Source organism: Nyctereutes procyonoides, unplaced genomic scaffold, assembly GCF_905146905.1.
Source record: "Nyctereutes procyonoides isolate TBG_1078 unplaced genomic scaffold, NYPRO_anot_genome, whole genome shotgun sequence".
Classification (NCBI taxonomy): Eukaryota; Metazoa; Chordata; class Mammalia; order Carnivora; family Canidae; genus Nyctereutes; species Nyctereutes procyonoides.
In genome coordinates this window covers 35273350-35300419 of record NW_026575049.1, presented here as the reverse complement: position 1 = coordinate 35300419, position 27070 = coordinate 35273350, and the positions used below count along the sequence as shown (strand labels likewise).

The 27070-nt window shown below is 36.1% G+C and overlaps 1 protein-coding gene across 1 annotated transcript in view; it reads right to left on the bottom strand.

Annotated features, from left to right (window-relative positions):
* The window catches only part of SEPTIN10 (septin 10), a 52504-nt gene that overhangs the window by 10731 nt on the left and 14703 nt on the right, over window positions 1-27070 (bottom strand). Inside the window, exons 2-8 of the mRNA XM_055328886.1 lie at window positions 23412-23480; window positions 17420-17540; window positions 16820-17015; window positions 11838-12024; window positions 8172-8333; window positions 6590-6686; window positions 4846-5014 (exon numbers count right to left, since the gene is read on the bottom strand). Of these exons, the coding sequence (XP_055184861.1) occupies window positions 4846-5014; window positions 6590-6686; window positions 8172-8333; window positions 11838-12024; window positions 16820-17015; window positions 17420-17540; window positions 23412-23480 (1001 nt within the window). The remainder of the gene's footprint in view (window positions 1-4845; window positions 5015-6589; window positions 6687-8171; window positions 8334-11837; window positions 12025-16819; window positions 17016-17419; window positions 17541-23411; window positions 23481-27070) is intronic.

Sequence of the window (27070 nt, the reverse complement as noted above, 5' to 3'; positions counted from 1 at the left end):
GGATTCGATCCTGGGTCTCCAGGATCGCGCCCTGGGCCAAAGGCAGGCGCCAAACCGCTGTGCCACCCAGGGATCCCTGGTTATGTTAATCTAAAATAACTTGAGGATTTAAGAACATTTATAAGCACTTCTGATCTAGCTTAAATAATTAAAGATCCATTAATTAAGACTAGAGGAGGGTATAATGCCATTTACTGGGACCTCATGACAAGCAAGTGAAAAGTGTTGAGAGATTAGGACACTAACTATGACTCAGCTTAACTGTTCACAATAAAATATAAGTGGAAAACAAGCTAAAGGTCTGACAATGAAAAGGACTGGGTAGTAAAAAGAAATAAAGGGGGATCCCTGGGTGGCACAGCGGTTTAGCGCCTGCTTTTGGCCCAGGGCACGATCCTGGGGACCCAGGATCGAATCCCACGTTGGGCTCCCGGTGCATGGAGCCTGCTTCTCCCTCTGCCTATGTCTCTGCCTCTCTCTCTGTGTGTGTGACTACAATAAATAAATAAATAAATAAATAAATAAATGTCATCTTCACAGGTTCATAAAACTTTTTAAAATTGATATAATATTGAGAGATAGATTTTACATGCCAACCAAATCATAGTGACTATTGTTAGGTATTCGCCAAATTAAATGGAAAATATTGCCCAGAAAATAGAATGTAACTTCTTGAAACCATAAAACCTTCCTAAGACATCAAGCTACAACAAACTATAGAAGCTTTATCAAATAATTTATTCACAAGTGAGAAAATACCAAGAGAAGAAACATTCTGCTATTCCTGACTCAAGAAATCCAGTAAGGCCAAACATTCTGCTATTCCTGACTCAAGAAATCCAGTAAGAAATGTCTTCTCTCTGAAGGAGAGCAGCCTACGAAGGGCAGAGGACTCAGGCAGCTTACACTGAGATCTAGTTCCCCATCCTTTCCTGCTTGTTAACCTGGTATAGACTGAAAAACCTCATTTTTCCAATTTTCCACTCTTCATTCGATCAGTGAACCAATGTTTCCTGAAGAAATGCTTAAAAAAAAAAAAAAAGGATGTTCTAAACAATCTTTGATTCTGATTGCTCACCATCTATCTATACCTCCTTTTTGTACTGTTAACCTAATTACCTTTTGGAGAGCTACCTCTTCCCCCTAGGGATATAGTCTGGTGGGACACTTAATTAGATTCATGCCCACTCCAGCCAGGACAAGGGTACATGTCCTAAGCCAGGCCTGCTGGACCAGGCTATAAACTGTCAACCAGAGAATAAAAAGGCTGGAAATGGTTTTTGAGTTCATTCGCTCCACTCCCAGCATAGAATGAAACTGGTTTCTACCTGTTCTAAGTCTTCCCTTTGAACCTGTAATTCTTGGCTGATGTAGTATTCCAACTATTGCCCTTTTTGTTTTAGATGGAGTGGTCTTCATTATTTTCAAAGAGCTGTAAAGGAAACAACTGGATTGTATTACCCTGCTGTACTTCTACATTGAGAACCTGATCCTCAGCTTCAACACAGCTGACCTCTTCTTTCCTGAAACTTTTCACTTGGCTTCCAAGACATGACACTGCTGGCTTTTCTCCTTCCTCTACCCAAGGCTTCTCAATCTCTTCTATTTGCTTCTCTGGCTGACAAACAATAGAGTGACTCAAGTCTGATTCTAAGGCACCTTTCTTTCCGGATGTACTTCTCTCTCCCAGCAATCTCATCCATATTCATACATTTAGTTAGCCATCTAAATGCTGATGACTCTTAGGTTTATTCCTTTGGCCCAGCCCTTTCTTCTGAGCTCCAGAAAAATACCAAAATGCCTATTCAACATTGTCACTTGTATGTTTCAGAGGAAACTCAAGTCAACAGGTCCCAAACCAAGCTTATGCTCTCTATTATGCCCATCACTGCTGCTCCACAAAAAAGGCCAATCCATCCAGAGATACTTATCTCATTGAAAGGTACAACCATCTACCTAGCCAATGAAACTATAATACTAGGAAACTAGAAATCTTCTTTTTAAGCAGCGTCTTCTGCTTCTTTAGAACTCGTTATACCCAGTTACTAAGTTCTTTCATTTCATCTTTTAGATATGTCTCAAACATGTCCAGTTCTATTTTCACCACTTTTACTTTAGTCCACGCAATATTCTCCCATTGGTCTCTCCTAAGCATCTTTGCACATTAAAGGGTTAATGCCTTCTTTGCCTTACAGCTAAAAGTGATTTTTCAAATGCAAATATATAACTCCTTGAATGGTTTTGCCTTTCCCCTGGGACAAAGCCCAAATCCCAACCAGGTCCTCTGCAGTTAGACTCCTGCCTACCTGTTCTCTCAATCTTATGCCACCCAACTTGTCTACTCTCCAGCTACACTGACTTCCTGACAGAGCCTTAGAGATGTTATTTTCTCTCTGCTTGCAGTCTTTTCACGTCTTGCTCTGATTTCCCCAAATTATTAGCTCAAAACAGTAACTGCCTCAAGAAAGTCTTCTCTAATTTTCCAGAGTAAGTGAGGAAACCCTTCCCCATTATATACTATCTCTTCTCTAGTGTACATTTCACAGCTATGATTAATTGTGCAATTTGATTTTGGCCTCCCCTATAAGAATGTAAACTCCATGAGAGCCAGGTCTATAAGATCTTACGCAGTATGATATCCCCAGCACTTGCCTAGAGCCTTGCAAATATTAGACACGTTTAAAATGTTTATGATTTTTCATATTATTCACTGTTGACTCCCAAATTATTAACCTAGCCTTAACTTCTCCCTAAGTGCCAGGTTCATTTATTTAATAACCTACTGAAGCTCTTCACTGGAATATTTATTTATTTAAAAGATAGATAAATTGATTGATTTTAGAGAGAGAGAGAGAACACATGTGCATGCATGAGTGGGCAGAGGGGCAAAGTGAGAGAATCATCAAGCAGACTCCCCACTGAGTATGGAGCCTGATGCAGGGCTTGATACCACGACCCATGAAATCATGACCTGACTTGAAACCACACATTGGATGTTTAACCTATGAGCCACCCAGGCACCCCTTCACTGTGATATTTAATAAGCAACTTAAATTTAACATGTCTAAAACCTCTCAATTATGAACCATAACCCCTAAAATCTATCCCTTCCCCAGTCTTGCTCATATCAGTAAACATCACCACCATTCAGTCATTCTTCAGGTCAAACATAGTGACTGAAGTTATCATCCTTGATTCCTCTGTCCTTTACATCCCATATCCAAACCATCAATGAGTTCTATTAACTTTACCTTTGAAATAGATGTCCTAAATGTGCTCCTGACCACTTCTACACTACCACCCTAATCCAAGCCTTTATGGTCTCATCAGAACTACTGTAGCAGCGCCTCTGACACTATTTTCCACAAAGGGCCAGAGTGTCCTCCTCCCACCTCTACCCCAGAAATTCTGTAAGGCAGGGTTTCTGTTTAATCCACAGTGCTTACGTACCCACTGACTAGCACTAGGTGAGTCAGATGAGATAAAGAGTAAATATCTGCTAAATGAATGGAAATTTTAACTCAAATGCAGATTCTTAGGCTCCGTCCCTGGAAATTCTGAACCTGCATTTCTTAATCTTCAACAGGTGTCTGATGACTGAACTATCAGGCAACCTGAATCCCTCTTCTTGGAGTACTTCAAGGTTGTCCAACTTGCTCTCACTCAGGATCCGTGTCTTAGTAACATACACTGAGACCTCTGAATTGACCCTCAGACCTCAGACTTGAAAGAATGAGAAGTGAAGCCAAATCTTCAATAGAGAAAATAATTTCATTAGAACTGGCCCATAATCAAAAGCACAGCTTGCCTGAAATGGTGAGGAGGGGTTAAGTACATATAATTCTTTATTTCCCATACTTCTAGAGTTAAAACATTAATTAAATCCATAGACTGAAAAAAATTAAAAAATTTAACCTCAGCTACCATTAAACCTTCCCAAAGTTCATAAGCAATGGCAGCACTGATAATGTTCTCCTCCTTCTTTTTGTGTGTACTCTAGTGCAAATATTAACAGTCAGGGAAACGCCAAACTGCAAATAATGAAATGGAAAATAAATCCTTAGTTGCACAGCAGAGTTTTAAAAAATGTTTTTCCTAAAGATCTCATGCTTTCTGCCACACAAAAACTGTTCTGGAATGCTACACCAAATCTAATTTGATGTAGTAGGTTAAGGATTAGTCACATATTTACATATCTTAATAAGAAAATAAGTCAGGAATGTGGCTGCATATAAAATTACCCAGCAAGTTGATAACATTGAATGCTCTAATTACTGAGCAAGGAGGTCATCAGGCTCTAAAACTCTTATAACTATCCTGTAATATTTTAAAAAACAGTCTAATCCCTGACTCCCTACAAGCACTTTCATTCTTCCTTTGTAAGACATTTTCCTAAGTTTAAGTCATTCCAAACTTTCATCAGAATTAAAACCAAGGTTTTCTTGGTTTAATATGATTCACATTCCAACTTTTTTTTTTTTACATTCCAACTTTCTTTTAGAAGAACAGATAAATATACTTTCATCATTTTCAGGAAAATACAAACATAAAACCAAATAATTATAGTTCTTTCCTTTAGCTTTCATTTCAGCATGTACTGAGATCATGGGCTTCTGCCATACGTTTTTTCTTAAACTTTTGAGTCAGATGAGGTGTTAGAGGCCTTTCAAAAGCAAGAAGGCCTCAAGTGATTTGAGAAGTATAATAGTTAATCATAAGCAAATGATTCTACTTCGTGATTTGCCCAATTTCTGAAAACCACATTCTCCAACAGCCTAGCTACATAACAAGGTACTATCTTCTCTAACCTCCTCTTGGTTGGCTCCTCCCAGAAATCCCCATTACCTGAGTGGCTGGTTCTCTGGGCCCAGGTCTGTAAAGCCCATTTCCTCTAGTTTACAACGCCTATAAAGTTCATAATGCCTCATGTGGGTCTGTTCACGCAGATCTTCCATGTTGGTACAAATGAGCATTTCCCGGAGCTTTACAAAGTCACAGTGGTTTTCATTTTCCACTAGCCAGAAAAATAAGAAAACAGCAACACCAATTTTTAATTCCTGGCACATAGTATTTGTTGAATGAAAGAATCTATAAAAACACATCTGAAATAACAGTGAAATGATCAGTCTAAAATCTATGATTGTTTTATACAAATAACCAACAAAGAAACTCTTGCATTATACATGCTGAATTATAGGCAATGTAAATGAACAGATTAGGAGACTGCTTTAAATCTAGTAGGCAAGGTATAAACAGGTAAGAAATACACTCTGTTACCATATGCTCCAGTTATTTCACTAATATTTTGTTTGCAGTTTACAAACCATCCTCAGGACATTTTACAAAGTGCTTAAAGAGTCTGTAACATTATTTTACTAAAACTTCAGGGATCCCTGGGTGGCGCAGCGGTTTGGCGCCTGCCTTTGGCCCAGGGCGCGATCCTGGAGACCCAGGATCGAATCCCATGTCAGGCTCCCGGTGCATGGAGCCTGCTTCTCCCTCTGCCTGTGTCTCTGCCTCTCTCTCTCTCTCTCTGTATGACTATCGTAAATAAAAAAAAAATTAAAACTTCAAAGTAGTAATTCTGCATACTCCAGATACCATCTGTACATGCTATAATTATCAAAATTTTTTAAACCATGCCACAATTACGGTACTGTGTTTGACACCATTCAAATCAGTGAATAAATATATTTAGTTCTCCTTACACAGTCCTTCTTCTAGACTTATGATGACCAAAAGACTAGATATAAATGTGTTACTATACCAGGAGTTTTAAGCACAATTACTATTTTTATATTTTTTATACATTAAAAATGTTGTTTGTCAGTACTTCTTATTAACTACAAACTTGTCAATTTTTTTTTATTTATTTATGATAGTCATACAGAGATAGAGAGAGAGGCAGAGACACAGGCAGAGGGAGAAGCAGGCTCCATGCACCGGGAGCCTGACGTGGGATTCGATCCCGGGTCTCCAGGATCGCGCCCTGGGCCAAAGGCAGGCGCCAAACTGCTGTGCCACCCAGGGATCCCCCAAACTTGTCAATTTAAAAAAGCAGCAGCACTGGGAAACCAGTACCTAGTAGGGGTAACTCATTCCCCGTTAATTAGTACCACAAGTAAATGAACCAGACAATACTAATCACTTATTCATACAATGCTAGATAAATCTTAAAATTTTTTAATTGGTTGACTAGTTTGTTTTGGAAATAGTTGGCAATACTCTGATGACTAAAGATACTTTAATGTACAAGATGGTTTATTATGTCTAGAAGTACCTAGTATTTAGTTTATGCATCATGTTTAAACACTAGTATTTATACTCAAATTCTGTTCAAAGTACCTGACTAGTGTTTCCTACTTTCTGATTGTCTTGTCACACCAGGCACAAAATATGTGTAGTATAATGCAGAAAATGGGGAAGCTCCGCCCAGCCTCTATAGACTTGGCCAAAACAGAACACATTTCACTTTTCTGATGACTAAATCATAACCCAAAATAAGTATCACCTCAGAGAATGCACGGAAAGTAAACTTTCAGACTGTTAGGTGACATACATATTCCTAGGCATTATTCATGTCATTTACCTTGTACCACACCCCAAGGGTACTGGCGAGCTTTGACCATCTTATTTCCAACTTTTACCTCATCCATACTTCCTACAACAGCAAATGGCAAATGTCCCTGGAAAGGAACCATGATACCAAATCATATCTCACACCATTGTGATAAATGACTAAAAAAGTTTTATGAAAATAACGTATTAGAGAAAATTTACTAAATAACAAAGTTATTAACTGAAATGATCTGCTGTGCCTCTGATTTTTAAATTTGGCAGTGAATATATGCAAACTTTTCTATAAAAGTACATTTTAGGCCCCATAAAGAAAATTATTTTTTGAGCATTCCCCACATGCAAGGTATTATGCTATAGGAATAAGGGAAAAAGATCAGTATTATCTCCGCCATAAAAGACAATGTTAGGGAAATTACACACATACATATACTCACAAACACAAAATAAATAACAAAACTATCTATCTATATTTAGTGTATGCATAGATATACGATACTAATACAATGTCCCAAGCCAGTGCTAAGTACAGTAAACGTTACATAAACTTGGATCACTGTGAGCAGGAAGACAACCCAAACTGGAGATGGATCAAGGACAGTAAGAACTTAGGTGAGGAAAAGATTTTGAACAAACACATAATAGTTAGCTTTAGGGCACAGTGAGTAGATCAGTCTGTCTGAAGCTGAGGATTAATACAGGACAAAAGTCTAATGTAAAACTACTAAGTATTATGTTTAGTAATTGACACTTAGTGTCTTAATTGTGCCTGAAAAATGATTCGAAGTGAGCACAAAAAATAAAATTAGATCTAAAGACAATATAACATATAGGTATTGAGATCACTTCTTTTCTATTAGTCAGCTTTATATATATTTAAATAAAGTATCTTAATGAAAAGTGAGAAAAGGAAAAGGAGAAGTGGCATGAACAGTTACTGAATGTCACTGTGTTAGGCAGTGAACAAACTATATCCTCACAATGACCCATTCGCAGGTATTAACCCAATTTTGTAGGTAAGTGAACAGTCTCAGGAAGGTTAATAACTCCCACAAGAACTATGGCTAAGTCAAAACTAATAACCCTTTAAAATATAACCAGATACTTAAGAAATTTAGTAGCCCGAAGAAAGTAACACAAAGAACTTAGCCAACTTCAATTATATTAAATGAAAGTTTATGTCAATGTTTAATACGTTAAGTCTGACACTGTAAGGAAGGATGAGCTTAACTACCAGATTAGAAAGGTGTCCTTAAAGATTTTAAGATTCCAAAGCATTCCAAGGGAGAGTATAGACTTCCCATGTTTTTAAAGACAGGATAAAAAGCATCTTTCTAAGGCAATTAATAAGTACAGTACCACAAAAGGAGTATCCCAGCCTTGCCAATGTATCATGTTATTTAGTTGAAAGTAGAGGAAAGAAAATATGCTCAAAAATATATTCTCATATATTTTTTCCAACTCTAAAAGTCTTTTTGGAAGATATAAATGAAAATGTGTTAGTAGGAAAAAAAAAAGAAAATGTGTTAGTAGGAAAGTCACTTATAAATTACTCTTCACATGTAAACAGAATTAACATTCAACTAGGAGCTTACATTCATTGAAGCATTGATTTTAGCAATAGTTTCATCATCTGTTGGGAACTGATATATCTGGACACCGTTGCTAACCAATTCACTCATGAGCTTAATCTTAAACTTCTGTAATTCAGCTTTAGAAATTGCATCTGCTTTGGCAATCACTGGTATAATGTTTACCTATCAATAATAAAGAAAAACAAAATATTGTAATTGAGGATTTACTTTTTAATTCACATTCAAAACCACTCAATATCTGACAAACTTCCTTAACCTAGATCAGGGGATGAACACACTATGTATGGTCTAGCTCACTGCCTGTTGATATAAAGAAAGATTTACTAGAACACAGCTAGGCCCATTCATTTACATATTACCCACAGCCACTTTCATTCTCCAATAGCAGAGATAAGTAGTTAACCTCAGAGACCATATGGCCTGTAAAGCTTAAAGTATTCACTGCTTGGTTCTTCACAGAAAAAGCTTATCAATTCCTAACCTAGATAATCACTGGCTGTCAATGCCACCACATTCTCCTACACAATCATTCCTACAGATGCAGGCCTTAATAGTAACTGCTTTTAAAAAACAGAGTTCTTATAATTAATCTTACATTTGAATTTAGGGTTAGAAATCTTACATTTTCAAAAAAAAAAAGAAATCTTACATTTTCTTCTCTTTCTCAAAGTCTCTTATAATTCTATCACATACCAAATATAAGCAGGAAGCTGAGATCATCTGCTTAATTCACTAAGTATTTTTTTTTAATGTCTAGTTTTTTTTTTTTTTTAAGGATTTTATTTATTAGAGAGAGAGAGAGAGAGAGAGAGAGTGGCAGAGACACAGGCAGAGGGAGAAGCAGGCTCCACGCAGGGAGCCCTATGTGGGACTCGATCCCAGGTTTCCAGGATGAGGCCCTGGGCTGAAGGCGGCGCTAAACTGCTGAGCCACCTGGGCTGCCCTCACTAAGTATTTTTTATGTCTTAATAATCTAAATACTAAATAATCAGGGTAAATGATCCCTCGGCAAAACTATGAAGCAAATGAGTTTCTTCTTTGCCTCTCATTTTGGCAGATCCCCTCCCCAATGGATCCATGTAATCTGTACTCTGTTGTGAGAGGCTCCTACCTAGATGTTGAAGGAAGAAAATTTTATAAATACCAACTGAAAATGCTGATGACTATTCCCAGCCTTAAAGTCCTATTACTGACCAGAGAGGAAAAAATCCGGTGTCATGAAGACTAACTTTACAACATTAGTCCCATAGAAGATTAATGTCTCCACAAATGTAGGGGTTTAAAGGCTTTTTGTTTTCATTTTTTTTTTTTAAGGTTTCATTTATTTATTTGAGAGAGAGGAGGAGAACGAGCAGTGGGGAGGAGCAGAGAGAGAGGGAGAAGCAAACTCCCTGCTCAGCTGGGAGTCCGACATGGGGCTCAATCCCAGGGCCCTGGAGATCATGACCTGAACCAAAGGCAGATATCTAACTGACTGAGTCACCCAAGAGCCCCTATTTAGTTGGTTTTAGTGAAAAACTTCAGGCTAACTAGTCATTGTATCATGAGAGTGAGATACCAATTTAATTTTCAGAATGAAAAGGAAAAGAAAAAAAAATCCTATTCTTAAATTTCTTGCTCTTCTCCAATTTCACACTAACTTACTGTGTATATTTGGATTTATTATTCTTATAAATATGCTTCACAGGAAATAAAGATTTTTTCTTTACCCATGAAGACTTACCAGCAACTGTGGGTAAACAGCTTTCATGCTAAATTAGTTAAAGTACATAAAAATTTGATGCTAAGTTCTTGGTTTCAGTATTATATACTTAGACTGTCATTAAATTATGCCAGGTTAATAACTTATAATTGATTCCACAGTAAATAGTGAAAGCACACTGTAGTTTAAGTGCCTGTAGTTTAAGTGCCTGACATTAAGCTTTTCATTGCCAAGGTACTCACTTCAAAGACATGCATGTCGAACAAACATACTGCCAACCTATGGCACAGTTATTATCAAAACTGAATAAGACACAAAGCCACCCCCCCCCCCGGAGAGTTCCCCTTTTAGGAAACCAAGGTGACCTGGATAACTGAGCACTTGAGTGACCCTACTTCTTCCTCCCCATGCCCTAATCCCGCTCTTACGCTTTAAATTTGCTAATAGAGTGTATCTATGAAACCCTAGATACTTGACCCTCAGCCCTAATAAAGGCAGAGCCCAGATTCACACTTGATCTCATCGTGTGGCCCTCCAGCATGTTATGTGCCCTCCAGGACCTGTGAGTAATAGATCTTGTTCTTCAGAGTTCTCTCATTGTATCTAGCTGAAGTGCATCCTGAGATCAGAGTAAGAGCCACAAGGGCTGGCCGAGCCATGACACTGGCCCTGGGGAGGATGTCTGTGGGGTTGCCATGAGTAATATGGTTGGGGGAGTACCTCAGGCATTCCTAGCCAAGAATATCACTGTAATTAGGCTGGGAGGGTACACCACAGGCTGAAAGCTACACGCATGTTTATTTGTACATTGGCGGGAGGGAAAGAGATGTTTCACACTGAGGGTAACTTGTCACTGTTTGCATAAGGTAACTTTTATGTGAAGCAATGGAACATTCTGCTTTTAGGGACAAAAGACAAGCTATCAGTTTAATTAATCCTCACATCTGCCCCTTCATTTTTTATTTTAGAGTTGAGGAAATGGAGGCTCAGGAGGCTATAAAAACTTGCTGAAGAACACAAAGCTATTAAGTGACAGAGCTGATACATAAAACCAGCCTCCACTGACACCAACTTCTATGCTGTTTATAGAGATTATATTATGTTGCTTCTGTCTAGCTAAGACAAACTCACACATGCTTGATTTTATGTTATTTTATGAATTTCCATATAATCAGACTCAACTATGAAAATACTGGATAAATGGTTATAACATCTGATCAGATGAGTAGACTATCACATAATCTTCATCAAGTTTTGGCTAAAGCCAGAGGACTATGCAACTAGCCAAAAGTCAATCAACCTACATACCACAACTTCACTAGCAGCTTTATGCTTTCCATATCGATTTCTACACAGAAAGTAGTACTTGCCAGAATGCCCTTCTTCCTGAATCCTATCTCATAAAATCATTAGCCAGGATAATGAAAGCTGCATTTCTTATACCATCAGAGGTTACGAGAAAACTGTGTGGAGTCTTTTTAGTACAAGATCATAGTCTTCAACCACCTTTTACACAGATTTTTAAATCAAGTAAGTTAATTTGTAGATATTATTTTTCATAGCTCCCTGCATTTATATATAACTCCTTGGTTCAGAAATTAAAAAATAGGCTTTCTTGGTATAGTTCAAATCAAAGCATAATATACTATAACACATGATGAAACATTAGACCTTCCTCTTTTTCAATGAACTTCTTTTTACTTAACAGCATCATAAAGTAAAATTAGTATCAAATAAATTCTGGCATGCAGTTTAATTACTAAAAAACAGGACTAAAATTTTATGTTATTGTATTCTCTTTGCAGCTCGTCTTTCAAACTGAGTTTCTCTGGAATAATCTAAGATTGAAACTTATCAAATGTTTTTAAAATGCACAGAATAAAAGTTAAAATATATTTACATGCTATAAAAATATTGTAAATAAATATTAAAGCATGATAAATTCATTCCTTTTCCAAGCCCACCTTGCTGTCAAGGCTCTTCATTGTTAAGAGATCCAGTGTCTTCAGAGAGTGACCTGTAGGTGAGATGAAATAGAGGCACACGTGGATTCGAGAATCATGGTAGTTAAAGAGAGAGCGCTTGATCTTCAGCTCCTCTTGGAGATAGGCCTCAAACTGAGCATCTATGTAGTCAACTATCGGTTGGTAGCTGAAAAAATAAACATTAAATTATTTAATCGAGCTTACTCATGCTACCTTAATAAGATATTTATGTAATTCTAAAGTGTGAGATCTATATTTTTAAGAATAAATAGCTACTATCTTTGCTAAACAGAGAACTTTAGTAATAAAACAAAGTGCACAGAACATGCATGTACAAAGGTAGTATTTCAAAACCATAAGTACAACCTGTGCTTTAAATTGCTTTATAGAAACTGAATGTACACGAACTCATTCTTACATATACTGCACCCCTTTCTGATAAAAGTTCCCATACTTGCCAGAGTGCTGAATGAGGCCAGGCACTGAACTATAACCAACGTGGACATGACATGTTATTTAACCAACAAAAGTCATGAGTATTAATAACTTAAAAGTTATTTAAGTCAAATTCTGTGATTTCTTGTTTCTTAAATCAGATTCATAAGACATAAAGAACAGCAACAAAATAAAGAGGAAAGATATACATCAAATGAAAGTAACTAGTAATGCAGGCATGATTTTATCTTTAATTACAAAGGAAAGACACACACACTCTATGTTCTGAGTCCTTGCTTAGATCACTTCTCTCCCTGGCATGCCTTTTCCCATTAGCTACTTCATTCTGTTCATCCTCCAAGGTGCGAATCATGTCACACTCCATGTGTATGGGCATTCACCTTAATTTGTGAATGTCCCACTTCATTCTGATATACTAAATCACTACCTATATAATTCAATGTTCTACTCTTAACTATTCTTATTAAGTAAATCTGGTTTTCCAAGTGAAAATAATAGCAAATTGTTCCTCTGTCAAATTCCCTGGACACTTTTATAATTATTTTTGTAGCCCAAATGGAGCTGTGCTTTGTGCAGCTAAGGTACTCAGTACATGTGCACAGAACTGAATTCTTCCATAAATCTGCTTGATCCTTCTAGTCCTTAAGGATCATCACCTCTTTTACTCTCACTGACTACCTTGTCCTTCCCATGCAGATGGTAAACCATGTGAGGACAGACAGTATCTTATACTTCTATGTTCTACACAACACCTAGCATATGCTTTGAACATGATCAGAGAGAGTGTTAGGAACACATGTATTCACTACCAGGAACACCATCCTTGGGAAATTTGTCTAAATATGATCCAACACAATTCCCTCCCAAAAATAACAAAACAGTTAAAATTAATCTGTAAGTACATGTTTAACATAAAAAATTCAAAGAGGTATTTATTAATGCCTTGAAAGAGATTAGTAACATGACCCATTTTATGACCTAATGGCCATAGACAGTCCTCTACCTGACCATGCTGCATTACGCTTGTCATAAATGAAAATTGAAACATTTTCTACTAAATAAATAGCGTACTGTTAGGAATTCTTCCACAGTAATTTGCCCTAGATTTCCATTTCCAATACACTGCAACTCAGTCTTCCAATGAAACAAAGGATAATGGCTTAAAATATAAAAATCATTGATCTTAAAAGCCTATACCTTCAGGGTAAGAATGAACTAGAAATTAACCTACAATTCCTCCCCACTCCCCAGGTTCTGTAGGAAAGGTTGCCCTGGCACTAAATGAAGCAGGGAAAATAAAAGGAAAGGAAAAAAAATAGTCCTTGAGAACTTAAAGCCACAGGGTCTGCCCTCACACATGTATGCAGCCCAGGCTCACAGTGCCTCTTTGATGCTGAGAACCCCAAGACATGAAATGAGTTTAAGGATCCTCAGGGTATTAATGCCAACAGGGACCTAATATGAACAAATCCAAATCTGTTCAAAGGAAGACAACTTCATCTTGGACCTCAAAGTATCTCTGCAAATAGTATTTCAAAGACCATGAGAACTACAATAAAAATATCACCAAGCGGATAAGGGGGAAAAGGCAAAATGAATGAGAACCAAAGGAAAAAACAAACAGGGGTAAATAATTTATAATCTTATGTGCATAAGGTTGAGAATCAATGAGAAATTAGAGCAAATTAGATCAAAACCCAAAGAAATGTAAATTTAGGTGTAAAAGCAGAAATAAGTAGGAAAACAAACAATATAAAATTGAGAGGACCAATAATAAAGCCAAAATTTGTAAAAGCCAAATAGACCAATAAAGCTTTGTTGAGACTAATCAAAGGGAAAATAAAACAAGCATGAATAACCCAAATCAGAAAAGGAAATGCAGATATCATCATAGATGATGTAAGCAATCAAAAGATATTAGGAATATATTATCAAATATTTTAAGTAAATATCTTTGAAAATTTGGATGAAATGGACAGATTCTTAGAAGAATGTAATATTACAACTGTCTCTAAATAAAACAACTCTAAATTGTCCTATAATCATTAAAGAAAATTAAATTAGTAATTAAAAATCTCAGAAAACTCCAGACTGAAATGGTTTTACTAGTGAGTCCCACCAATCACTTCAGGGAAAAATAATTCTGACTTTATACATAATATAAAAAGAATATAAAACTGTACAAGGCTAATTTACCAATGAAAAATCAGTTACTATAATTCATCTTGTTAAAGATTAAAGAAGAAAATGTATAATCTTCTCTACAGAATGCAAAAACAAAAAATATCGGATAATATTTATTCATGATTAAAAAAAAACCTCTCACCAGTAATACAATGGAACTTCCTTAGGCCAACTTTAAAAAAAAAAAGCAAATAAGCATTATAAATGGTAAAAATAAAACTCTCCCTTGCATTGAAACACGTCAAAGATAACCCATTAATACCACTGATTATCTAACATACTATAAGTCCTACCCACACAATCAGGTTTTAAAAATGGGAGACAGAAAAATAAAAACTATCTTCAGCCATGATGAAGTAAACCAGGACTGGATTTACTCTCCCACTCTGAACAACTAGAAACTTGGATAAAATATAAAAAAAAAAAATACTTTCAGACACCAGACAACAGGCAATATATAAAAGTGTTTGTTGAGAAGGGAAATAAATGAGATAAGCTTCATGACTCCCCCAGCTTACTGCCGGAGTTTCCAGGAACAGCACAAAAGAGCATAAAGCCTAGCAAACTTACTGAGTTGAAACAGAAACAGGAGTTCAGGGAGGCCAAGGCAACTAGAATTTTAGGCAAGAACACTGAATAGAAGGCAGCTGCACCAACAGAAGATCTAGATAGACGGTGGTTCCCTCCAGTCTGTGGTGAAACACTAATTTTCACATACATGTGAGGAAAGAACCCAAGACTATGGATATTTCCTATATTATAGTCATGATGGTAGTTACAAAACTATGTATTTGTCAAAATTAACTGAATTGTACACTAAACTCAGTGCATTTCATTTATTCTATGTAAATGATACATCAATAAAACTTATTTTAAAACAAACTGAGAACAGAAATATAAATTCATTACTTGTAGATTATACTATTATATATACATAGAAAATCTACACAAATTTGGAGATGAATTGTTGGAATTAATCAGAGAATTTACAAAAGTCACTATCTGCAAAATCAACTATTTTTCTATACACCAAAACAGAAAATGAGGTATTTCTAAAAATTATCATCTACAGGAGCATCAAATATACCAAATACCTAAGAATAAATTTAAGTAAAGCTGTCTAAGACCTCTACATATAAAATTATAAAGAAATTATAGAGATTTATTTATTTATTTTTAAAGATTTTATTTTATTTATTTATTCATGAGAGGCACAGGGAGAGGCAGAGATATAGGCAGAGGAAGAAGCATGCTCCCTGCAGGGAACCTGATGTGGAACTCAATTCTGGGACTCCAGGATCAGGCCCTGAGCCAAAGGCAGATGCTCAACCACTGAGCCACCCAGGCATCCTGAAATTGTGAAGATTTAAAGTAACATGTCATAGGCTTCTGACTTTACAACTAACCTGCTTTTTCTAGAAAGTCCACATAAATGTGCTGAAAAGGCAAATGTAAGTCACATTAAAGGGAGTCAATTATGCAACTCTTTCCTTTCTAAAGCAAATTTTAGGAAATTAGAAAATTAGCTCTAATAATGAAAATATTTCAAAAAGGAAAAATAACAGAAGTTATTGCTTTACCCCAATCTATTTCCCTGTTTCATACTTTAAATTTCATACAGAATCTATAATCATTCTTTATAATACCACAGGAGAAATAATAACATAACATAAAATATAAACAACAATTTCACTATCAAACCTTTCCTGTAATGCTTAATAATAATGGACCTGGCTGATTTGCTTAGAATTCCACACACAGAGAAAAATTCACGCACCATGGATTTGGCCATTATATATTTGCCATTTTATGTCTTGGTTTTTTTTTTTTTCCTTCAACAAAGTTAAGTCCTGCCTCAAAATTAGTACAAATCACTTATGTTTTTTAAAGATTTTATTTATTTATTCATGAGAGACAGAGAGAGAGAGAGAGAGAGAGAGAGAGAGAGAGAGAGAGAAGAGAGAGAGAGGCAGGTTCCATGCAGGGAGCCTGACATGGGACTCAATCCCGGGTCTCCAGAATCACACCCTGGGCTGAAGGTGGCGCTAAACCGCTGAGCCACCTGGACTGCCCCAAATCACTTATACACCAAATTGGCATATGAAAAAATAATTAAGGCAATTTTTGCCAAAATATACATTTCTATAATGTGAAGTTAAATTATGCTAAAAAATTAAGACAACTAGATATAAAAATGCCGATTTATTAAGAACAAAACATTGCTGAATTATTAAAAAACAAAAAGTGAAGTCTGGAAAGAAAGGAAGACAAATGTGTTGAAATAAGAAAAACCTATTTTATTACAATAAGAAAATGTGTACCTCTCTTCTTTGTTTATTTGGTCACCAAATCCTACTGTATTCACGATGGTCAATTTCAATCGAACATTACTTTCATGGAGTTCATATGTCTGGGCTTTAAGTCTAACATGTGGGCAAAAATGTGAGGACTCCTGGTCTTCAAAATTAGTATTAAACAATGTGTCAATCAGAGTTGATTTTCCAATTCCAGTCTCTCCTGAAAAAAACAAAGGTACATCTTCACAGGTGCAGAGGACAAATGAGAAAAAATAGAACTCCTAGACTGGTTTCAAGGATCCCAAATATTTCAAACATTCCAAAGGTTGAATTGTCTTTTAAAGACATACAAGTTAAGGCTCACCCACCGAGTCATTAGCAGAACATAAAGTGAGTATAGATACTAAGTTACTCAGAACTCTGAGGAAAGCACTAAAATATTCAAAGAACAAAAATGTTTAAAGCAGTACAACTAAAAAAAACAAAACTGATAGAATTTAAGTAACTGAAAAAAATCTGCAATCATGATCTCAAATTAATAGCATGAGCATCATACGGCTTCCAGGAGTGAAGAGAACACAAGGAATGTAAAGGAATAATTTCAAGGAAGAGTCTGGCACTTACCCACACAGAGAATATTAAAACAGAAGCCTTGCTGAATGGATCTGTTGACCAGCTGATCAGGCAAACTCTCAAAGCCAACATGGCCAGACATAGTTAAAGAACGAATATTTCCCTTTTTTTGCTGAAGGAAAACAAAGACAACATCAATAATTTAAAAAAAATGAAGAAAAACAAACAAAAAAAAACTTTTACTGAAATAGGATACAGCACATCTGAAAGGATAAATACAATTTACCAAAGAAACTAAGGATTTTATGATCATTATACCTTCACCAAGATACAACGATATTAAGTAAATTTGTGAGAAACCTGTTTCCAGAACCTGAAAACACATACACATTTCTTATTCTCTTCCTACAATAGGAGTCCAGCATTATTTGTAACATTCAAATGTTTGATTTCCAAAAAATAAGAAAATACTCAGGTAAGCTATGGCATATTTACTCACAAAATGGAATGTTTATAAAGTTATTATAGATGTTTATGATAAATATTTAGTAACTTAAGTTTTACATTAAAATATCACATGAAAAAAGTACAATACAAAATTAAACAGTTTCAGCTCCCAGTAGTGGCAGAGTAACTTATGTCATATTAATGTCCCTGCTAATAACAATCTATTCTTCCAAGTCAATGCAGTGCAACCAAAGGCCAACAGACACTAGAAGGAATGATACTCTTAGGAGGAAACCATGTAAGGTGAGATGCACATTTTCTCAGTCTTTCTGAGGGCACACCCCAGTCAATGCTGCGCAAAAAAAGACAGACCTCCAGATAGAAGTGGTAGTCTTACTGAGTTGAGAAGTTGGAAGTAAGGGAAGGCAGAAGAGCTGAAAATTGAAGAAGAAAATTCCAGAAATGAGGGAGTCCAAAATCTGCAAATGCACTTGCCTCAAATCTCTGGCTAATCACTGAACTGCACAAATACAGTGAGAAGGCAAAAGAGCCTAGCAAGGTGGAAATGGAAATTGGAAGGAGCTATGTAGAGTTTTCAAGAATGCCATCTTGGGGGGCTTGAATTTTAGCTCTGTAAATTAAAGGGGCTCAATAAACACTTCAGGCTTTCCACTAAAAACCTATATGGACCACATTTTAGGAGTAAGGGTCACATCCCAGGAATCAGAAGTGTTCCCTAGTAAACAACTGAAATAGACTTGCCCTAATAAAGCATATAACCACGGCTCAACATGAACAACATAACAAGCTAGTATTTTACTACCTGCCAGAACCAAGGTCAACACTCTTCAGAAGAAGAAATCAGAATCCAGCACTCTGTAATGTACTATCCACAACAGCTACTATACAATAAAAAAATTACTACAGAAGAAGAAGCAGAAAGATGTGATTCATAGGGAAAAAAAATCAATAGAAAGAGATCCATAAATGAACCAGATATTGAATCAGCTGATAAGAACTTTAAAATAACTATGATAAATAAGCTGAAGAAGAAAAATATGCTTTTTTTCTACAGAAAAAGAGATGGGTATAATGGGTGACAAATTACAAGGGAGATATAAAAGCTCTCAACAACAAAAGTCAACAAATGGAATTCCTAGAAGGAAAAATGCAACATCTGAAATAAAAAACATATTAAACAGTATTAACAGGAGATCAAACAATGGAGAAAACATTTGTTCAATAGTTATTATCTAAGCTGAATATCCTTATCTATCCAAACTAAAAACCTTTTGAAGAAAAAATAAAACTGTAATAAAGTCCTCCCCAAACCCCCCCAAAAAACCTATGGGACAATATCAAATGATCTTACATACCTATAACTAGAATACCATTTAGAAAAGATGGGGCGAGAGACTGGGTGAGGGAAGAAGGAAACATCTAATATAGTAACCAAAATTTTTTCAATTTTCTAAACATGCACTCAGAGATCCAAAAATTTTATCAATTACAGACAGGTAAAATCCAGGGCAACCCACAACTAGGCACAGTAGAGCAAAATGTTTCAAAACAAAGTTAAAGAGAAACTTTACCAGCAACCAGATGTGGAAAGACATATTACACACAAGTAAAACATATAAAGTGACTACAGGTTTCTCATAAACTACAATGCAAAGCATAAGACAAGAGAACAACATCAATAAAATGCCAAAAGAAAAAAATGACAACCTAGAACTCCATATCCAATGAAAATATCATTCACAAATGAAAGTCAAAGGAAGATATTGTCAGACAAAAGATAAATTGGAGAAAATTCACTAAGAGTAGACTTACACTATGGGAAATGCTAAAAGTTCTTAAGAGACAGGAAAATGACAATATATAGAAAGGAAAATGACACCAGATCTACAAAAAGGAATGAAAACTAGGTAGAAATGTAGGTAAATGTAAGAGAATTTTTTTTGTTGGTTTTAATTTCTTGAACATATAATTGCTTAAAGCAACAAAAACAATAATGTATTGCAGAATTTGTGATCATGGAGAAGTAGAATGTATGACAGTGACAGCACAACAAATGGGAGAGGGAATAGAGAGCAAGCAACTGTTGTCAGGTTTCTCTATTATACATAAAGTATTATAATATTGTTTGAAGATATGTGTGGTAAATTAAAGCCTATGCCAATTACTATTTTTAAAAAACAAAAGAGCAAAGAGGTATAGCCAATAAGTCAATAAAGATGAAATGCAATAGGGATCCCTGGGTGGCGCAGTGGTTTAGCGCCTGCCTTTGGCCCAGGGCGTGATCCTGGAGACCCAGGATCGAGTCCCACGTCTGGCTCCCGGTGCATGGAGCCAGCTTCTCCCTCTGCCTATGTCTCTGCCTCTCTCCCTCTCTCTCTCTGTGACTATCATAAATAAATAAAAATTTTAAAAAAAGATGAAATGCAATAATAAAAATATTGACCATAAAGCACAGAAAAAGAAAAATGAAAGAATAAGTGGGACAAAGAGAAAATAGCAGCATATTGGCAAACTTAAACCTAGCCAAATCTATAATTACATTAAATGTAAGTGGTCTAAACCAGTGATGGTGGAAGTATTTGGTATCTGAGCAGTACAACAGGAAGGAGCTGATTTTTAAAATTTTATTTTACTGATTTAAATTTAAACAGCCACATGCAGCTAGTGGCTACCAAACTAGAGAGTGAAAGTCTAAATGTTTCAGTTAAAAAAAGGAAATTGTCAGACTGGATAAAAAAGCAAACTCAATTCTATGCTGTCAATATAGTAACTGATAAGCTGGTTCTAAAATCTGTATGGAAATGCAGATGATTAAGAATAGCTACAACAATTATGCAAAAGAATTGTGGTCCTGTAACAATCTAGTTATTTATTTGTCTACTTCATCAAAATTAAAAAAGTGATCATCAAGGAATATGTAAATTAGAGATTGAAAGAAAATATATATTCGACACATACATGACAAAGCACTTATATTCAGAATACATACAGAATTCAAATGGTTTAATGACAATCCATTTTTTTTTAAATGGGTAAAGATTCAAACAGAACTTCAGAAAGAAGATAACAAAATACCCAATAAGCAAATGAGAGAGTGCTCAACATTACTGGTTATCAGGGAAATGTGAATTAAAACTACAGTAAAATATCACTGAACACCCACTAAAATAGCTAAAATTTTAAGAAGCTGATAATGTCAAGTATTACAGATTATGAAGTGGAACTCTGATAAATTTGCTGGTGTGAAAGCAAAATGGCACAGCCACTTTGGGTAACAGGTGGGTAGTTTCTCATAAAGTAAAATACACATTACTATACAACCAAAAAACTATACCTGTAGGTACTCAAGATAAATAAAAACATATATGAATGTTCATGATAGCTTTTCTTTTTTTAAGATTTGTTTATTTATTTATTTATGATAGACAGAGAGAGAGAGAGAGAGAGAGAGAGAGAGGCAGAGACACAGGAGGAGGGAGAAGCAGGCTCCATGCCGGAAGCCTGACGCAGGACTCGATCCCGGGACTCCAGGATCACGCCCTGGACCAAAGGCAGGCGCCAAACCGCTGAGCCACCCAGGGATCCCCTGTTCATGGTAGCTTTAATCCAAACAGCCAAAAACTAGAAACAACCCAAATATCCAACAGTTAGTGAATGAAGAAATAAAATGTAGTATATCCATACAATGGAATACTAAACTGATATATGCCACGATATAGTTAAGTCTCAAAAAGTCTCAAAAATTAAGTGATTTACTTACCTTGATTTGACAAAGAAAATAAAAGTATATTTTTCATATGTTCTCATATACATGAATATGGATAAAAATCTTTCAAGGATAGTGAAAGACTATGCACAGTGGTTATTACTAAGGAATGGTCTTGGAGGTGGAGGTGAGAAAGATTCACTTTTTATTTATATGATGGGTAGAATTCTAATACAGTCCCTGGTGTACCCACACCTTCTGTTTTTTTTCAAACACTAAGTACTGCTATGAAGGGATTTTACAGATGTAATTAAGGTTCCAGATCAGTTAACCTAAGAAAGGGAGATTATCCGCGGTGGGTAGGTGAGCCCTTAAAAAGGACTGAGAACTTCCAGGTGAAAGAGATGTGAAGCCTGAAGGGGATCTGACATGGGGTTCTCCCCTGTTGTATGGACAACAGAGAGTTATATGGCAAGGACATAAGAATGCTCTTTAGGAGCTGATAGCAACCAGACAGCAAGAAACTGAATCCTGCCAACAGCCTGAAAGAGTTTGGAAGGGGAGCTTCAAATAAGAACCCAGCTAGCCAACATCCTGAGTGAGGCCCTGAGCAGAGAAGCCAGCTATGTTGGCGTGGCTTTCTAACAACCTACAGCACTATGAGCTAATAAAGAGGTGTTATTTTAAGAAGCTAAATTCATGGCAATTTGTTATGGGGCAACAGAAAACTAGTACATTATATTCTCTTTTCTACTCTTTGAATCCCTTTTAGTCTTGTGTTTATTATTAAGAAAGTGAAGAAACACTATGCTTCCCAGTCATGAAGGTATTCAAGAAGATTAGAGTAATACATGTCAGAGTTTTTACCTGATAAGCACATGCTTATCAGCTAAAAGCTGAACTAAACAGCATACAGAATCCCTTCTAGTTCTAAAGCTGTAAGATTTCAATATCATGGAAATAAAAAAGGCTTTTTTAAAAATGTGGTGGTGGTCACCATAATTTAATGAAGAAGAGGGGCTAGAGAAAATGAGGACTAAACAATGACCATTCAGTGGATTACTAGTGACTGTGACAGCAGTTTTCAGCAAAGCAATGTGTTAGAAGGCAGATAAAGAGTCATACCAAAGGTCTGCAAGGTGATAAAATAAAGATAGGGCAGGCTATTATTACCAATGAGAGAAAAAAGATAAAAAGGATGGTAGTTTGGTGGTCAAACTACAATTTATCAAAACAGTGGGGCCCTTAGCATGTGTGAAGGAAGAGGGAAAAACAAGAGGCCTAATGGGCATAGAACTAAAGAAAATTATTTCATCTTACCAAATTACCCATGCTTATATTTGCAATTTTCTATTTAAAGAATCATCAAAAAATGAAAAAAATAAAAAAAGAATCATCATCTCATCTTTTTCATCAAGTTAAATTCACTCCCCTTTAAAATGTAAGTTTTAACATGAGTTACCAAAACCTCCATCCTATGCAGCCACACTTAGAAAAACCATTAAGGGCTGATCTCACGCTCAGGAAGGCATCTGACAGCGCCATTCAGGGACTTCCTACACTCTGTCATTAAAGGAATTCTCTCCATCCACCAAGTTCTGCAAGCATGCCCAGCAAAAGCAGTGCTAGTCATCCTACTCAATGCTGTGGGAGCAGTTAAAGTATTAATTTGCTTTATGTCCCATAGGAAAGAGACACCGTAAACACTTAGTGATTATTCAATCCATTATTGATTTGTAATTTCAATCAACATCAAAGTTAATTTACATTCAAGATACAAACAAAAGTCTGTCGGGTCTCTGAATAGTTATTTTAAAATCCTAGAGGGGTGTAAAGTACATTACAGATCTATTTAAAAGATATACTCACTTTCTGTTCATCATCAGATACTTGTGAGGACAGACAAGTTGTTTTTGTTGGCATGTGAGACTGAAAGAGCTGAAAAATAAAATTAAAAGATATTACTCCAAAAAATCCTATATCTAAATAATATGTCTATATTAAAAGGAATTCCAGTATTATCATTAACACCAAGTTTTGACTTGCAATCTATACAACTTACTCATGCTTAACACCATGGTTTTCTTGATGGATAAATATATGCAAAAGTAAATATAATATTCAACATATAACATATCAATATACTTACCCACATATGCAAAAATACTGTAAAAGAGTAAAGTCTCTTTTACATCCAAGAAGACAAAGAACATTACTTTTATTTAAAAGACTAAATTTACAGTGGAACCAGAAAAGACCCTGAATAGCCAAGGGAATGTTTGCAATAGTGAGGAATGAAGGAAGACAAGAACAAGAGAAGTGGTAATTTCAAAGCGATCCTGCCTCAAAAACTGATACTTTTTAGTGTAACACAAATACTAAGGAAATGTGGCATTTTTAAAAAAAGTAGTATTAATATGGATGTAGTAAGAAAAATGTAAACAGTGCCAGTAAGAAAATAATGCAAAATAAGTTCCTTTCCTACCCTTGATTTACTAGTACCTCAGCAGACCTACATATCCTCCCAGAGTCAGATCATGCATGTATGAGTACCTGTGAGTGTGCAGGTGTCTGAATTTATACAAATGGTAGTCGCCTCTTTCTCTGTATTGTGTTTTCTCCCCTTAATCTCTCATTGGAGACTGCTTCACTATTACACAGATCTACTTCATTCCTTTGGTAGTACAGCATTCTGTTTTATATACAACAATATATGTGGATCTCTATTTTTATTTAAGCAGTCCCTAGTCTTTAATTATAATAAACTATGCTGCAATGAACAGCTTTGATCACATGTACGATGAAAGGGAGAACCTTACTACTGCACCAAAAGAAGAGTGTTTTGGCACCCTAAAGTGCCCCCAACCATACACACACATGGATTGCGATGCAATGTCACAGATACACAGGTATGTATCATGCCCGGATTTTACAGAATGCTGACAACAACCTCTCTCTGTATGTTCTGGGTAATATAATCTTTTGAAGCTGGCCTTGTGACTTAATTGATATATATATATATATATATATATATATATATATATATATATATATATAGAAGAGAGAGAGAGAGAGAGAGAGAGAGTGTTTCCAAATCCTGAGTAGCTAACTGAACACACTGTTCCTTTTTTTTTTAAGATTTATTTATTATTTATTTATTTATTTATTTATTTATTTATTTATTATTTATTCATGAGAAACAGAGAGAGAGAAAGGCACAGACACAGGCAGAGGGAGAAGCAGGCTCCACGCAAGGAGCCCGATGTGGGACTTGATCCCAGGTCTCCAGGATCACACGCTGGGCTGCAGGCGGCGCTAAACCGCTGCGCCCCCGGGGCTACCCTGAACACATTGTTCCAACATGAAATGACTCGTCAGTTGGAAGATGTCCTTAGGATTAACACTTAGGTACAGGCTGTATTTTCACAATTTAAAAAAGTGAAAAATACATAATGACACAATGTACATCAAATAGGCTTAAGGTTTTGTTTTTTAACTATATGTGCTTCATCTTCCTCCCTTCAGGCAGCTCCCTTGCCCCTAGTCATTGTGCAGCATGCATGCAGTAGCTCAGGTCCCTCTCCTATGCCAGAACATCAATCGGAGGAGGACAATCATCCTCTGGTTTCACTCATATGGGTAATATAAGAAATAATGAAAGGGATTATAAGGGAAAGGAGAGAAAATGAGTGGGAAAAATCAGAGAGGGTGACAAAACATGAGAGACTCCTAACTCTGGGAAACGAACAAGGGGTAGTGGAAGGGGAGGCGGGTGGGAGGATGGGGTGACTGACTGGGTGATGGGCACTGAGGAGGACACTTGATGGGATGAGGACTGGGTGTTATACTATATGTTGGCAAATCGAACTTCAATAAAAAATAAATAAATAAACCCACAAACAATAAGTCTCACCAACTAGCAGAAGTAGCTGGAAAAAAAGAAAAAAGAAAAAAAGAAAAACAACAAAAACCAGAAAAGAAAAAAGAAAAGTGATAGCAGAGGGAAAAGAGCAGTGGTACTTACGGAGATGAAGAAAAAGAGATCATTAAAAGCCAGAACAGTTTTCAGAGAAGACAATGATATTGCAATGAGTCAGGAAAGTGGCATATATAGCAAGAGAGAAGGTGGCATTTAGGGTAGAAAAAGAAAAATCCCTGAGCCACAAGAGGGAGGTAGAATTTAGTATTTGGAAAAAGTAAATAGTGAATATAAGAGTTTGGTGGGGGGAGGGGGAGTTCATTGCTCTCCTGGGCAGTAATGAATGAGCTTATGAATGAGGTAGAGAAACACATTAGGGAAAACAGATGAGTAGCTCACTGAGGAATTCTGAAGTGTCCATCTCAAGAATCTGACCTGTTGGTAAAGGCAAGTAAGTGCCACAGAAAATAACTGTCTGGGGGCCCTGTTCACAGCCTTGCCTTAGATAAACTAAGTAAGAGAATAGAACATCTCATGCTCAGTGCTACTTTCTGATGTCAAAAAATTATGGTGAGAAAGTAGCTCCGTGGTTTTTATATAATGACTAGCATATTTTTGTTAAATACTTGCTCAGTAAGCAGTGTGGTTGATAAGTAAAATTTGCTTAAAAAACAGGATAGGTTTTATACTAGTTCATCATTAAATTTTGACTAATAAAACCTAGGTTGTATTTCTGTCATTTATGTAAGTTCATTTCAAAGATCTGCTTACAATTGTTCATTTCATATATTTTTGAATACCTGCCCAAAAAAAGCTACTTAATATCTCTGTGGATAAATGTTTTGATCAGGAAGTATGAATGAGTCACATAAAAGTATTAAAAATAGTTTTTAATTTTTCCACTGCTACTACCTGACTAGTTGAATTTCCAAACTTTTAGAATAAAGTTTTTAACAAATTAACAAGACATTTTTGAAGGTAAAATAACAAGGGGACAATAGCTGAGCAAGTTCCTCTAGTGGCAAACCCTAAATTAAAAAAAGACAAATTAGGGATCCCTGGGTGGCGCAGCGGTTTGGCGCCTGCCTTTGGCCCAGGGCGCAATCCTGGAGACCCGGGATCGAATCCCACGTCAGGCTCCCGGTGCATAGAGCCTGCTTCTCCCTCCGCCTGTGTCTCTGCCTCTCTCTCTCTCTGTATGACTATCGTAAATAAGTAAAAAAATAAAATAAAATAAAATAAACAAATTGGAAGTGGAATTCTAGTCTGCAATATCAATGATCGCTTACTATGTGCAAATCACTGTGCTGGGTAATGAGGTCTCAGGGGGAGTAAGACAGAGCCCTTTATCTTAAGAACTTATCTCAGAGAAATACAAACTCATTGACCACTCTCATTCCAAGAAAAACTAACAAAATCGCCACCTACACTAGATTATGTAGTTTGCTTTTTCTACGGTTTTCATTTTAAATACATATACACATCACACACAAACACATATATATTTAAATCTATACACAATCTAGAAGGAAAAAAGGCATACAGTACCTTTAACTCCTGACAAACTCTAACACATATTATTTAACTTGTAATTTATAATGAATCATAG